We start from the raw sequence: 13989 nt of genomic DNA, 5'->3' as shown, positions 1-13989 counted from the left end.
ATTATCCACGGAGCGGACTATTTCTCCACAGCCTGGGCCTTGGACTTTTTGCAGGAGTTCTTTGACGCCGTCGTATCCGTAACCGGCTTCCCATGATGAATGGATGGTGATATTGCTACCTAGCGCCATACCAGCCTTTCCTAGTGGCTCATTAAGAAAAGCACCCAATGGTACGGTGAACTGGTGAGGTTGGCCGACCTTTATCCTTTTGGTTTGTTAGTTTAAAAATGTCTGACTTGCACGGATTCAACTTACATTCTCTTGTCAACTTCTCAGAGATTCTCCACCGTTGACCATAATCTAATGCAAGGCTTTCTAGCTGAGGGATTGTTCAATTGACGGTAGACGTGGTAGAAAGGAGGGAAAGAGGAGGTTGAAGGGTTGGAGAGTTGAAGAATCGAAGAATGGAGAAAGTGAGGAGAGCAATTCAGGAATTGAGCAGAGGGAGACAGGAATTGAGGAGAGGAAGACACGAATTGAAGAGTTGAGGAGAGGAAGAGAAAGGGAGGAAGAGAAAGGGAGGAAGAGAAAGGGAGGAAGAGAAAGGGAGGAAGAGAAAGGGAGGAAGAGTTGTAGATTGAGGAGTTGAACAATTGAAGATTGAAGAATTGAGGAATTGAAGGATTAAAGAATCAAAAAATTGTGGGTTTGGGGAATTGAGGAATTGAGGAAAGGAATCGAAGACGATCGTAGTCTTGACCATAAACTATGCCGAGTATGGATCGAGCGATGTTATCTTCTTGACTCGATGGGCACCTGTTGAATTGAGCAGTTGAGGAATTAAGAGTTGAAGAATTGATAAATGGAGGAGAGGAAGAAAGGAAGAGAGGAATTGAAGAGTTGAAGAGTTGAGGAGTTGAGGAGTTGAGGAGTTGAGGAGTTGAAAGAATCGAGGGAATTGAAGGATTAAAGAATCAAAAAATCGAGGGGGTTGAAGAATTGAGAAGTTCAGAAGTTGAAATCTGAGAAACTAAAAGATTAATAAGAAGAAATTGAAATTTTCGTTGTTGAGAAAATGTCTGCCTACCTACCTAGTGAGTAATCCAGGCGACGCGGCATATTCATCCTTTGTTTACTCACAATAGCGGGATCAAAATTTTCCTCAACGAAAATTTCAAAAGAAGAGCCGATTGATCTGAGAGCCGGCTTGTTACCAGCTCATCTTTAGTGGATAGGGTACCTAGATAGACTGCTGTGTTACTCCGCATCTGATGCATATGATGTTTTTTGATATTTGTGTGCGTACATTGCATCTTCTCTTACTTGGGTATACTGCAGTCAGTGCATCGCAGAGCAGATCAGTTCAGATAAGATCAGTTAGTCAAGCTTCCTACATACAAATATTTTTCACATCGATGTATAGGTTGGTTCTGCATGATATATTGGGAAAATGTATTATTTAGGCTTTAAAGTAGTTACAGGCCCCTCTCTGATCGTGACATAGAATGACCTGAGAAAGCACGTCAACACTAAAAAATCGCCTCATATCGCATTTTCCTATTCCCACTACTTCCGTCTTCAAGGTCCATTTATCCATCTGATGACGATTCTTCTCGTTGCCAATTCAAAGTTCTGTAGCATGTTTAAAGCAAGGCAGCCCCTCGTATGCGCAGTTTGTGGATCATCAAATTGTAAGACGCATTTTTGGGACCATGGTGCATGTAGGAAGCCCGGCTTCTTACTTCTATGGTCGACCAAATGCACATATTTAAGTTTACCAAACATCTCAAACAGCGATGTGATATCTTCCTTAGTGACAACAGGGTGAACACCTTCTACTTTCAAACACATCTCAGAGTCATTGTGTTCTTCGGATCCTCTGGGGACCACCGAAGTTCGTCCTTCGACATATAAATGTTAGTTGAGAGTTTGAGGGTCTTTGGACGGAGCGTATCTTACCAGCAAAGTCGGGAAGCCAAATTTTAACAGTGAGCACGTCTGCCTTGATCTTTACCGGTCTTTCCCCAGTGTCGAAGAGGTATCTCTGCTTGTCATTCATGAGGTCTGGATGACGAAATAGCAACACAGAAAAAACACCAAGCTTCACCTCACTTTGGACGGCACCAAATGCTCTTGAAAACACAAGACACTTCAAGCGCAAGAATATGTCGAGGAGGGCTTTGCTGATCGTACTTGTTGCATAATTTGGGATCGTGAATCTTCCGGTGGTAGTAATATTAACGTCATACATGCGCCTCGTGGCAGCTGAAGATGCTTCATGCGGTTGATGTAAATGTGTCGCAATTTTTGGATCATAAGAACCTCCTGATCGTGTTGAAGTTTGGGGGTTTTTGGATGCATGAACCGGTTAAAGAAGTGTCTGCTTTGCGATTTGAGATCAAAAACTCCATTCAAAAGTGCGTCAGGGCAGACTGGGCTGACGTGCTTCTTTGTGCAGTCTAATGGAATACAGTCATCGCCATCCTGAAACAATGTTAGCATTAATAGTATTTGGCATAATGGAGAGTTTATACCTTGCAAATTGACCACATTTGACAATTATGATTGGCCTTCGAATACTGATTATCTCCAAACAGTTCAAACGGACAGACAGACGTGTAAATTGCTTCCTCAAATTTCCAATAACGAGGACTGTTTGATTCAAGTGTCATCATTCTAGACATCTGTTCGTCAACTGGGTGTTCCATATCCTTCGACGTTTCCGGTGATGTACCATCGTTAACTTCTTCAGACGGCAGCGAGAAAAATGCCATGTCAAGCTCTGGTTGGAAATCCAGAAGGGACATTTCTTGGGAGAGTTTGCTTGGAATCCAGAAGGGACATTTCTTGCGAGATAGTTGGTGATGATTCCTCCACTTTTCGATCCGTAAAGTTGAGCCTGGGGTTACAGAAAGAATAATGGGAATCGAAATTTGGATTCGAAGATATAAAAATTGAAGGGAATTGAAAACTTGAGGGATTTTGGAGGTGAAAAAATGAGAAGTTGAAAAGCTGAGAGGGTAAGAGGAGTGAGAGGGAGTGAGAGGGAGTGAGAGGGAGTGAGAGGGAGTGAGAGGGAGTGAGAGGGTAATAGGGATGAGAGGGGGAGATGGTGAGATGGTGAGAGGAAGAGAGGGGAGACATTGAGAAGAAGAGAGGGGGAGACATTGAGAAGAGGAAAGAGAGAGAGAGAGAGAGAGAGAAAGAAGATTAAAAATCAAAAAGTTGAATTGGAAGGGAAAGTTGAATTAAGTAAAATGAAAAAGCACCTAGTAGTCCCGACGACGCGGCACATTCATCTTTGTTTACAAACTAGCGGCATCAAAATCTTCTCAACAAGTACTTCCGAGAAAGAAAAAACACCATCAAGGTCTCCTCAACAATATTATTCCCGAAAGAACGGCCGAAGCATTTCAAGATGCGTATTCGTATCTAAATTCCGGCCAATTACGTATACTGTATCTTATCTTATATTGTTTACAGAGCAGAGTAGTGAGTCAGTCAGACAATCAAGCAACACAATAGAAGCTGAATTCCCATTTGTCTTATTGAGTAGAGGTGAGGAGACATGTCCTTTCAAGCATAGCGAAGTTGGTGCAAATGATCATGTGAAAACTGAACCATGTGATGAGCCATAATGTGTCTTGATGCTGCATCTTCACGGCGGTCCAAGATCCGGCACCCTTCAACATGCTACTCATTTCGGCAGCAAACACTAGGATTCAGTACATTTCCATGTGGTTAGTGTTTCTACATGATTTAGAGGTCGCATAGCAAAGAGAACATATTCCTTCCCTGGGGAGATGAAGGCATACGCGGTGGTGGCATCTTGCCTTTTGAGTTTTCGTGCACATCTCATTCTCTGTTCTCCGTTCGGCTCGAGTATTATAGCAACGAGTGAATAGCAATTGAAACCCTAACTTTTAATGACTTTTTCAACATGAATGCTCTTTAAGATAAGAATAAAAAGTGAGCAGTCTGAGTCAGATGCCTTAGTTTCCCGTTACCCCTCATTCTGGCTACCTATCCTCTTACATCCAAAACATAGATGTTCATCTATTAATGATGATAGCCGCATCAAATTAAGATATTATGACACTCGACATGAAATTAAAACCCGTTGGTTAAGTGCAGATAAGATTCTTGAAGATTTGAACATTTCCCCAGCTGAAGCCAAGCCTCCAACATGTAATCAAGTGTAGCTCCCGTTCCTCGGTTATCAAAATATTCTCCAGCAACAGAGAGATTCAATGTGTCCGAAGCTTTAGCTGCTTTGACAGAGCATCTACCCCTGGTATCGCAGAAACTCACGTAAAATAGATGCCCAAGAGCAGTACATCAGGACAGGACAATGATACTGCTGGTGATAGAAATAATACTCCCATTTCGCTCATCACCAACCTGTATACAAAATATTCACAGATATCAAGTCGATCACCAGCATACTAATTGTTCCATTCCGGGTGCACGGATGTTGGTCGTGTCTTATAAAATCTATGCAGTACACTTATACATTATACGTCTACAGTTTGAATTCGGCTTCAGCTACTTTGATAGAGAATATATCCCTGGTACACTAATACATTATACGCTTAGAGTTTGAATTCGGCTTCGGCTCCGGCTCAAAGCGAATGTAGATTCAAGACTAGATGAGCATGACACTAACTAGTATTGCTGTAGGGTAGGGCTAAATTGAAAGCTAGCTTCAAAAATGGCTAAGAGAATAAGCGAAACTATTTTTAAGGAGCTGTAGCTTCTGGACTGCGTACATGTAGGATGAATATCAAGTTCCATAGTAAAGTCAGATGAGCTTATGTTACTTTAACCTTAAGCTTGATGATGACACTGCCTGGTAAGCTTACGTAACCACACCAGGTACCAGATTTGAATCTATTGGAGGTTACTGAACCTCTTTCTGCTCATGTTAATCCATCACTGACCTTGCATGATGGCTGTGACATACTCCGTAGAAAAGTCCTAGATATTGGTATACATTACACGTAGTCTTAAAATAGTTTGTAGTGCAGCTGTACGCTAATACAACTTATGAACGTGCGTGTAGATCATTGTTAGAGTAACCGCTAAGCCCATGTAACCCCTGCGGACTCATGGAAGTTTGCCGAGGCTTCGGCATCGTCCCCCACAAATTATGGAGACCTCTTCATTGACAACGCATCTTCCTCCGCAGCTTTACTAAAGTAAGCACAATGGAAATTGAACTTTATACTCCGACTGTACAAAAATATCATTGCACAATTTTCTTTTCTCTCTCTTGCTTCTGATCTTATCTACATCCTATTTTTTTCTGCACATCATCAACAATACCCCGCCATCTCAATTTCCACAATATGTCCACCGGCACGCCCCTCAAAAACACTCTGCTATCATTCCCAACAGCTTCTACTCTCCTCATAACTATCAACAGGCCGTCATCCCTCAACTGCCTCGATACATTCACGCACAATGAACTCGATCGCGTCTTTCGATGGTTTGACGCCGAGCCGGGTCTTCGATGTGCCATCTTAACAGGCGTCGGACGGAGTTTTTGTGCGGGCGCAGATCTAAAAGAATGGGATTCGAATAATTCGTTATCAACTTCCGCCTCCAGTCAAGCCCGCTCATTACCCACATCCGGTTTTGGAGGATTGAGTCGGAGAGGCGGAAAGAAACCTATAATATGTGCTGTGAATGGAATTTGTTTTGGAGGTGGTTGTGAGATGATTATAAATGCGGATATGGTGATTGCAGAATCTCATGCGGTGTTTGCGCTACCGGAAGTCAAAATTGGAGTCGTGGCTCTGGCCGGGGCTTTGACTAGGTTAGTGAGGACGGTAGGGAAACAAAGAGCAATGGAGATGGCATTGACGGGAAGGACGCTTGGAGCAGAAGAAGCCATGGAATGGGGATTGGTTAATAGGGTGGTGGGAACGGGGAAGAGTGTTGAGGAAGCTATCAAAATGGCGGAGCTGATAGCAGCAAATAGTCCGGATAGTGTTATTGTGAGTAGAGAAGGTATCAAGATGGGCTGGGAAGGAGTTGGTGCCGAAGAAGGAACGAGATTGATAGAACAGAATTGGTACAGTAGGATGGATAAGGGACCGAACATGAAGGAGGGAGTGAGGAGTTTTGTTGAGAAGAGGAAACCGAATTGGGTACCTAGTAAATTGTGAGTTTTGTATTTTTGTATTTAGCTAGTTTATATCCCCTCTTGTTTAGCAGTCATGAATGTATTCCATTGAACACTATATATTCTTGAGTCATTGAAAATGGATCGAGGGAGATTTATCTTCCCTTCATAATAAACTAGACCTCAATGCGCCATGAGTAACCTCAGTACATTCCACCTCTCCATGGCCTACCTAATTTATTCTCCTCCTTTCAACCAAAACAACCCAGAAAACTAATCCATCCATTCTCATTCCTCTTGACCCGCCTCCAGAGCCGTAGCATTAATAAACAAACATTCCATCTCTTCCTCTTCCCACTGCACAATCTTTCCATCGACACCCTTCCCCTCCTTGATACACATCTAAACCTCTCTTCCCCTCTCCCCTCTTCCACCATCCATCTCCCCATCAACCTCGGTAATCCCTAGCTCCTTTAAACATCACCTTCCTAATTCCCCCCTCACGAAAATAAAAATCCAACCCAGCTGCAAAAGGCCCCCCCACAAAACCACCAATCAAATCAATCAATTCACTTATCAAAACACTGATATTACTTTTTTTCATTTCATACCCTGTTCCTGCCTACCTGCGGCATCCCACTAGGATGGATTTAAAAAGCATGCAAGTCGTTTGCGGAATTAATTAGGGAGTTTACTTGAGTAATCGGATGTGTGTGTGGAAACTTGAAAAGTCTCGTTTGGTGATAGGTTAGGTGGTGCAGTTGTAGGTGCATTTGCATTTGCGGAGACGCAGGAGCAGGAGCAGGAGCAGGAGCAGGGTTGTTTTTTGCGGGGGGGGGGGAGAGTCATGAAGGAAGGAAGATTGTGAAGCGGATGTGTCTGTAGTGGCAGATCATGTTGATGGGATTTGAGTATACATACTAGGTAGGAATAGAATAGGAATATGGAGAGTAGATTTTTGAGTGAGGAATTGTTTGTAGATTTATATACGGTGGTGAATTACTTACACTTATTATATCCCGCAATAAATACACACCAGCAGTCATATATATATATCTCTACTTCCCACACTATCATTTATCATTAACCTCGTCAGAAGTGCGTAAAGACGAGCGAATTCAAAACTAGCAATACAGTAAGGTTACAGTCATACAGCTCAATTAACCACAAATAAACCGAACAGGAAATCAGCTGCTTTCGCGATGCGGGGTGTTTATCACACTCATGATGAGTGACAAGCATTTTACTGTACTCGGTGAACAGATAAGAATGCCATGACTAGTATACAGAGTATGACTGCATGAATATAAATGCATGAATATAAATGCAGCTGTTTTGCAGTATGCATGTCGATCATCACATCACATCACATTCGCGTCATTGTCGAAGATCTGGAGAGTGGGATGGATATCACCGTAGGGTTTTTGGTGGGAGTGATATGAAGTATGTATGTGCTTTCTTTCTATTTTGTACTGGGGAAGGAATAGACAAAATGATGGAATGGATGGGGATATAGAGGTAGAGGTGAATTTTTACTCTTTTTGGATCTCTCTTTCTCTGGAAAAAGGAAATGTATATAACCTTTTATACAGCATGCTATAAATGCCAAGAACTTTGTGGAGTATCACGACATGACATTCCTTATATCTATATCTGGCACCAGATTGTCCAAAAGTCTGGACTAGGGATCGAGACTAGATATAAGTTTTCAACATTTGGAAAACACTATTCATTAATTCAAATGGGTTGAGGAATTCAACTGAATCTACTATATATTGCAGAAAGGATAACTATCTCAACATGATTTGGATTTTCTTGATGATTTCAATGTTACAATGGGCTTCAATGGGTTTCAACAATCCAAAGTTTTCAATTGTTTATAGTAGTCCTGATTGTTGGAGCCCTGGCTTTTGTTTTTTCTAAGTTTCCTACCTCAAAAAGCAGACATGTCATTGAAGGGGAGGTTACAGTCAGTAAACAACCACTTCTCCTCATCGGAGTACGCATGCATTTCTCCGCAGCAACGGAAGCACGAAATACTTTATACACCACCAGCCTCATAGGCCAAAAAGTAATCGATATGCAAGTCCAAAGTTTTGAATAAATTACTTCTCGAAACTAATATCACAAGATCATACTGGAAGTTCTAGATACTGAAAACAAGCAGCTTGAGCTCGATAGTTCCTACTTCACGCTAGGAGGTTTGATAAGTTGATCTCTTATTTCAATTACTTTTTATATCTGTCTTAGTACTAAATTGCATATTGTATGGTGTATGTCCGCAAAGAGAAGAAACTTAAGGCTCCGTTTTAGATGCATGATGTGTACCCACTGATATCACTTCCTTTCGTACTGGTGTAAGGTTCTGAGTGGGCGATGTGTATCTATGGCAGCCAGGGCAATGTATGTAGTTGAAGGCATTTGTCGGCTCGGAGCAGGCTCGCAAGTTTGGGGAATCGATGTCGCGTACGTCGATGGCCTGTACATCACAACTGGCTCTCAGATTCGACGCGCAGCCGTATAACCTGATCGCTCCGCTATCTCCTTTATTACTTGCTACTTTTTGGTCTGTATGTCGCATCCAACTTTCCATCGAGATGTTGCGTACTGATCAAGTTCGCGTTTGATGCTAGTATACAAGCAGTTCACAACGCTGGTAAACACAACTTTTCAGACTCCAGATTCATGGCTTTTACAAAACTTAAAACGTTTGCTGCCAAAAAGTGTTTATTTCTGTTCGCCTAAACCTCAATTATTGTACACGTTGCGGATGCGAGCTTCTTTATTGTTATCATCTGCTTCATTTTAAATCTGTTAATCACAAGGTCTATTATAACCTGAAATAACGATTTATCAATCTCATCTTTTCTCGCATGGGATATCTCCGCAGACTTCTAGACCATTGCTGTACCTCGTTCGCTGTGTGTCGAGGCCAAGGGAATTTCAATTATACTCGACGAGGATCCACTGCCCCAGATAGGCTGTCCTTGCCTCGTGAATGTGTCATGGATATGTGCCGTAGCACAACAGTCCGCTCTGGATAGCCATAGAGCGGGAGTGTAACAGCACATTAGCGGCGGTCATGATGAGAAGCTACCACCCCACGACATGATTGAGGATCTATTCAGCCGCTTTGCGTCGATGGTAATCGTGGTAGACGATTCAATATACGAGCCTCAGGATTATATGTGGAGGGCCCGGTTAGCACTGGGTGCTGTATATATAGTGAGGATGAACCAGATGAAACACATTCAAACATGGGCTGTATCCGTGTTGCATGCTCGCCTTAGATCCTGAGCAGAGTGAACGTGCCCAGATCACTGCGCGCGCGAATCATAAACCAAATGGTATTGAGTCAATCCCTCTGTGGACGGTTGGGAGTGTAATTGAAAGTCGGAGAAATTCAGATCCGCGACGGTGACTTTCTTCTTCGTCAATGCCATGCCGTTTTAGCAACGTAATATTAACAATTGTTCTTCTTTTCGACCGAAGCCGCCGGTGTGATGTTCATTTGCGGAGTGCCAGTATTGAGTAAGAATTGCATAGTTCATCTAGAGTATCAATTCGTAGGTAGAATTGCACAGTTGCTCACTTGCGCGTCGCAAACAGTTGATGGAGTTTATCGACGTGTACAAATCATGGCCGGGTGAAAGACCCTCGAAGTTTCCATGTATAGCCACAGTCCTTTACCACGGTCATCACCTGAATATCTCTTTAACTGACGAAGACCAGCAGCCAAATCGCGCTTCTTAACATCTAGTGAGTGCCTCTCAAAGCATCGAGGAGTTCGTCTTGAGGCAACTCAATTTTTTCTAGGCTCATACCACCTTGCAGCCATTTATCCTTGTTGCTCAAATAATATTTTTTTCCATCTCGAATAAATCGATTTTTGTACTTGTCTATTTCGCGGGAGATACTGCATCTTCACACTCTTTGCGAATAGTTAGGCCTGTAGGAATATTGCTGGGTCGGACTCGACTAAAAGCAATGCATGATCTTGCATATTTATCCATTTCTGATGTTCGAAATGACTTTTTGATATGGTTAGGAGATTCGAGAGCGGGATTGCGAATAGCATTTGAGATAGGATTCACAATATGTGATGAGGCTGGGGGTGCGCCTGCACTGTATAGCGCTCACAAAACCATATTGATAGCGGCAGATATTTATTAGAGATAAATCAGAATTTAAAGATAATTTCATCAAAAGCTTGATTGATTTGGTGAGTTGTGATATGGTTGTAAAGAATTAGAGGTCTGAGTGGGTTCGTCGCCATGGAAAATTATTTTCTGTAGAAAGTAAATATTAGCCTGGTTACGAGAGGCACGTTCAATGAAGCCAATGATATTGCATATAGGATTTATTGATTCTATATGGATATTTGACTATGTACATATATTTTGTAAAAAACTACAATACTTTCAGGTCTACGTTGTCGTATACGTAAATGGCAGATAAATAATGGTATGCTATACTGCTTTTGCCTTTCCTTTCCAATCTAAATTAGAACTCTTTGTGCTGTCCTCACTATCACTAACCTCAATTGCAGGAACCGAGCTCTCGCCCTTTTCTTTCTTCGTACTATCAAGCTCAGCCTCTGATTCCTCTTCCTTCTCATCCTCTAAGCTATCTTCGATTAAAACAATGCGTGAAGCAAAAGAACTACGATCTTCACCAAGCATATCAATACGATTTGTAATCTTACTTGGAGGTTATGCATCTGCTACACTAGCACTTTCCTCTTCATCATACGACTCTACAGGAACTATAGCAAAATTATAGCAAGGGATGTGATTGAGATAAACCTTGCCATCACGCTCCTTTTTTATTTGTTGCAGCTGATCTGTCAGCGGAATAACCTTCAGCTTTTTAAACATTGCGCCTCTTCGTTTCTCGATATAGAAACCATCTCTTACTTTCCTCTATCTTATCTTCAATTGCTACTTCATCTGCACGAGAAAATGGCGATGGATAGTTGAGATCGTGATGTGAAGAGGAACGTACACGTTTTGACGAAGAAAGGGAGAAAAGAGCTTAAGAGGCAGTGCGAGCGGCTCCACTTTGAATTGTAGATGGTCCAGACACAATATGTGAAGATGAATTGAAAGAAGAACGAGCTGAAGACAGCGAGTAAGTTCGGCTAGTCGATACATTGTTTGGACGAGATGGAATATGAGCTGGCCAGGTCCGGTCGATTGTGACATCTCCATGCTTGACATCTCTAATCTTTGACCTGTGATCTTGTGAACCTCAGTTGGAAGGAACCCGATATGCTGCAAACGTTCGCGAATTCGATCTTTGTTTTCGCTCATAATCTCTCGATTTGTTCTAATATCCACTGTCAGTAGTGAAGTTGGCGATATTGTTTGGTGTACTGAGGATTGTGGAATAACTCCATATTCTCGACGTACCATTTCGATTCACGATTTCTCATACCATATCGAGCTCGACGAATATGAACAGGATCAGCTGGCTTCAAAAATCCAGTACAGACGCCTGGGATAATAGACTGAATGATGTTGTTTGTCTTCAATGCCTCAGTAAAGATGTTATTCTTTCCAAGGTGACCTGGAAAGCTGTCGATTACAGGAAAAGCTGGGCGATCAGGTGTGGTTCCAGGAGGGATGTTTCGTTGTGCAAAGACGTCGTTTAGCCATTCGGTGGCAATCTTGCGAGTAAAATACCCAGTCTCATTGAAAATGACATGGACAGCGGCTGGATATTGTAGCTTTTGTACCTCTAGCTCCTCGTCCGTCATATCGTCAGGTCGTTTGAATATGATGGTAGTCTTCACCCAAGAAATCCATCAGCAGATAAGCAGGTCACAAGGGAACAGCTTTCGGAATGGAGATAATTTCGTATGTAGTGGAATCAGTATATCCCGGGCGATGATAGCCAACTGAAGTAAGCATGGAGAGCATCAAAGGGCAGTAGTCCATATTGAATATCTCACACAACGTAAACAAGTATTTTTTGCAGAGCCTGCCGTTAACGTTATAATTGAGAAATTGCTGTACTTTATCGCGAAATTCCTCGAAAGACACTTTTAGCTCCTCTTCCATTTCCTCCTCACTCGTCTGATAAGGAGCCTTCTCCTTCTAATATTTGAAGATAACCTCATCGTTTATGCGTTAACTCCTCAAGGGGATTGGGCGAGGTCTGATGAGGAACCTTCACCTAAGATTTGAAGATTTCGTCTAGGATGACCAAGTAATAATCGTCACAGTGCAGGGTTGGTTGAACTTTAGGGAACGAATAATTTCAACTCAATGAGATTTTAAACATCAAAGAAAGAAGATTTAGGAAGAGAAAGCCTTTAAATAATCTTTCGCGTCACGTTAATTCACGACACGTGCACCACTGACAATGATTAGTTTTGATTCCGTCTAGGATGACAAAGTAATGAAATGGTCTTGCCGTTGACATAAGGAGCCCGTAGGATCTGAAGATTTCGTCTGAGACACCATGGAAGAGCTGTTGGGGTGTAGAGTCAATGACCCATATGGGAAGAGAAGAATATTGTGCGTTCTCAGGCATAATAATACACCAAAATCCAAGGTGAGGTCAATAGGTATTCTATTTGATACTGTTATCCTTGAAAGGAAAAGATGCTTTTTCCAAGAGGATCCATTGACAGCATGGTCTTGCGGCTTTCATAAAGAGTCTCTGAGATTTGAAGATTTCGGCTAGGATGATAAAATGATGGTATGGTTTTGCGGTTCCCATGTGACATTGATGAGGTTGGAGGAAGAAGTCCCAATTGTGAGATTTGGTAACCTATAATCGATGTTCTAATAGAACAGCCGAATACTTTTGACGACAAGCATTCATAATCTTCGGATCGCTGAGACAGAAGACAACTGATTGGATGAAGGGCATTTTGGAACGTTGATGAGGTTGGAGGAAGAAGTCCCAGTTGCGAGATTCGGTAACCCGTGGTCGACGTTCCAGCAGGAAAGGCTGATTTAGAATCAACACTTTCAGCATCCTTTAGATAGAATCGTATATAATGACGTTTTCCACAGACTACGACCGAGATTCTCAGGAGAGTGGCTTGGTCAAATCAGCCGGGTACTTTTGACGACATCCCTAATCTTCGGTAATCCTTGGTCTACCAAAATGTTGTCTTGCGGTTCCCGTAAAGAGCCTCTGGAACTTAAGCATTTCGTCCAGGATGACGAAATAATGGAAGAAATCAAAATGAAAAGTGTATGCTCCAAATTATGTAATTTGTAGAAGATGCTTCGGGTGTGGGTCGGTCTAGGTTCCTTGGAATAGGACGTAGTAGACGGTGAGAATTCTGTATGTGACTGGAGAACTATGCTGATGTGAAGAAGCCTTTCGCCGAGTCGCGTTGTTTGGGAATGCAAGCCAAAATGGTCTTGAGGTTCCCATGTCACATGAAAAATGCCTGGACAAATGGATGGATAGGACTTCGCGTCTGCATGTTGAGATTAGACGAGGGATAACACGCAATGCGGAAGCATATCACCAAATCGCCCAGGCAGAAGATAATTGTTGGAATGAAGGACAGTTTTTAATGCTTGGATCCAGAATAATGCCAACTTGCATTATCACTCGATGATCTACAGCCAGCACTGGTCTGGTTCCTGGTCAGGGTGTGGTGTTACCTGTCAAGATCATACTGATCTGCAACGTATGTTCTCTTGATGCGTGGGAAACAAGTAAGCATAGTATACAGATGGACCCCGAAGGCAACGTAATGTGAGCAGAGGATCGTATTGATCTTCAAGGTATGCTCTCGTGCGCATGAATAGCAGGTCTGTATAACACGTAAGTGGATATTAAACTAATCTATAGGGTATACTCTCTTACACATAGACAACAAGTCTGCATAGGATGAATTTAGACCTAGAGGGTAACGACGTAATGTGCGCAATGCGTGGATCAAACTCCGCAAA

General features: G+C 42.3%; 8 protein-coding genes across 8 annotated transcripts; 4 read left to right on the top strand and 4 right to left on the bottom strand.

Annotated features, from left to right (window-relative positions):
• Positions 1-227: 227 nt before the first annotated feature.
• On the top strand, positions 228-589 carry SS1G_14004 (predicted protein; the record flags this gene model as incomplete). The annotated part of the gene is made up of 2 exons (XM_001585094.1): positions 228-263; positions 320-589. The coding sequence occupies 2 exons, from the start codon at positions 228-230 to the stop codon at positions 587-589; spliced, it is 306 nt and encodes a 101-aa protein (XP_001585144.1).
• A 929-nt stretch (positions 590-1518) lies between these two features.
• On the bottom strand, positions 1519-2747 carry SS1G_14003 (predicted protein; the record flags this gene model as incomplete). The annotated part of the gene is made up of 3 exons (XM_001585093.1): positions 1519-1841; positions 1900-2205; positions 2549-2747. 3 exons carry the CDS (start codon positions 2745-2747, stop codon positions 1519-1521), a joined length of 828 nt encoding a protein of 275 aa, XP_001585143.1.
• A 738-nt stretch (positions 2748-3485) lies between these two features.
• On the bottom strand, positions 3486-3768 carry SS1G_14002 (predicted protein; the record flags this gene model as incomplete). Its single annotated transcript, XM_001585092.1, has 2 exons — positions 3486-3655; positions 3756-3768. The coding sequence occupies 2 exons, from the start codon at positions 3766-3768 to the stop codon at positions 3486-3488; spliced, it is 183 nt and encodes a 60-aa protein (XP_001585142.1).
• A 1520-nt stretch (positions 3769-5288) lies between these two features.
• On the top strand, positions 5289-6110 carry SS1G_14001 (enoyl-CoA hydratase/carnithine racemase; the record flags this gene model as incomplete). The annotated part of the gene is made up of 1 exon (XM_001585091.1): positions 5289-6110. One exon carries the CDS (start codon positions 5289-5291, stop codon positions 6108-6110), a length of 822 nt encoding a protein of 273 aa, XP_001585141.1.
• A 1757-nt stretch (positions 6111-7867) lies between these two features.
• On the top strand, positions 7868-8876 carry SS1G_14000 (predicted protein; the record flags this gene model as incomplete). Its single annotated transcript, XM_001585090.1, has 4 exons — positions 7868-7932; positions 8012-8138; positions 8485-8637; positions 8742-8876. 4 exons carry the CDS (start codon positions 7868-7870, stop codon positions 8874-8876), a joined length of 480 nt encoding a protein of 159 aa, XP_001585140.1.
• A 1660-nt stretch (positions 8877-10536) lies between these two features.
• SS1G_13999 (predicted protein) lies at positions 10537-10749 on the bottom strand (the record flags this gene model as incomplete). The annotated part of the gene is made up of 1 exon (XM_001585089.1): positions 10537-10749. The coding sequence occupies one exon, from the start codon at positions 10747-10749 to the stop codon at positions 10537-10539; it is 213 nt and encodes a 70-aa protein (XP_001585139.1).
• Positions 10750-11101: 352 nt separating this feature from the next.
• On the bottom strand, positions 11102-11825 carry SS1G_13998 (predicted protein; the record flags this gene model as incomplete). The annotated part of the gene is made up of 2 exons (XM_001585088.1): positions 11102-11300; positions 11479-11825. 2 exons carry the CDS (start codon positions 11823-11825, stop codon positions 11102-11104), a joined length of 546 nt encoding a protein of 181 aa, XP_001585138.1.
• A 707-nt stretch (positions 11826-12532) lies between these two features.
• Positions 12533-13926, top strand: SS1G_13997 (predicted protein; the record flags this gene model as incomplete). The annotated part of the gene is made up of 4 exons (XM_001585087.1): positions 12533-12625; positions 13052-13276; positions 13622-13724; positions 13889-13926. The coding sequence occupies 4 exons, from the start codon at positions 12533-12535 to the stop codon at positions 13924-13926; spliced, it is 459 nt and encodes a 152-aa protein (XP_001585137.1).
• Between the last annotated feature and the right edge of the window lie 63 nt (positions 13927-13989).

The sequence above is a fragment of the Sclerotinia sclerotiorum genome, genomic scaffold, assembly GCF_000146945.2.
Source record: "Sclerotinia sclerotiorum 1980 UF-70 scaffold_28 genomic scaffold, whole genome shotgun sequence".
NCBI classification, from domain to species: domain Eukaryota; kingdom Fungi; phylum Ascomycota; class Leotiomycetes; order Helotiales; family Sclerotiniaceae; genus Sclerotinia; species Sclerotinia sclerotiorum.
The sequence above is the reverse complement of the archived record's forward strand: the minus strand, read 5'-3'. Positions and strand labels throughout refer to the sequence as shown.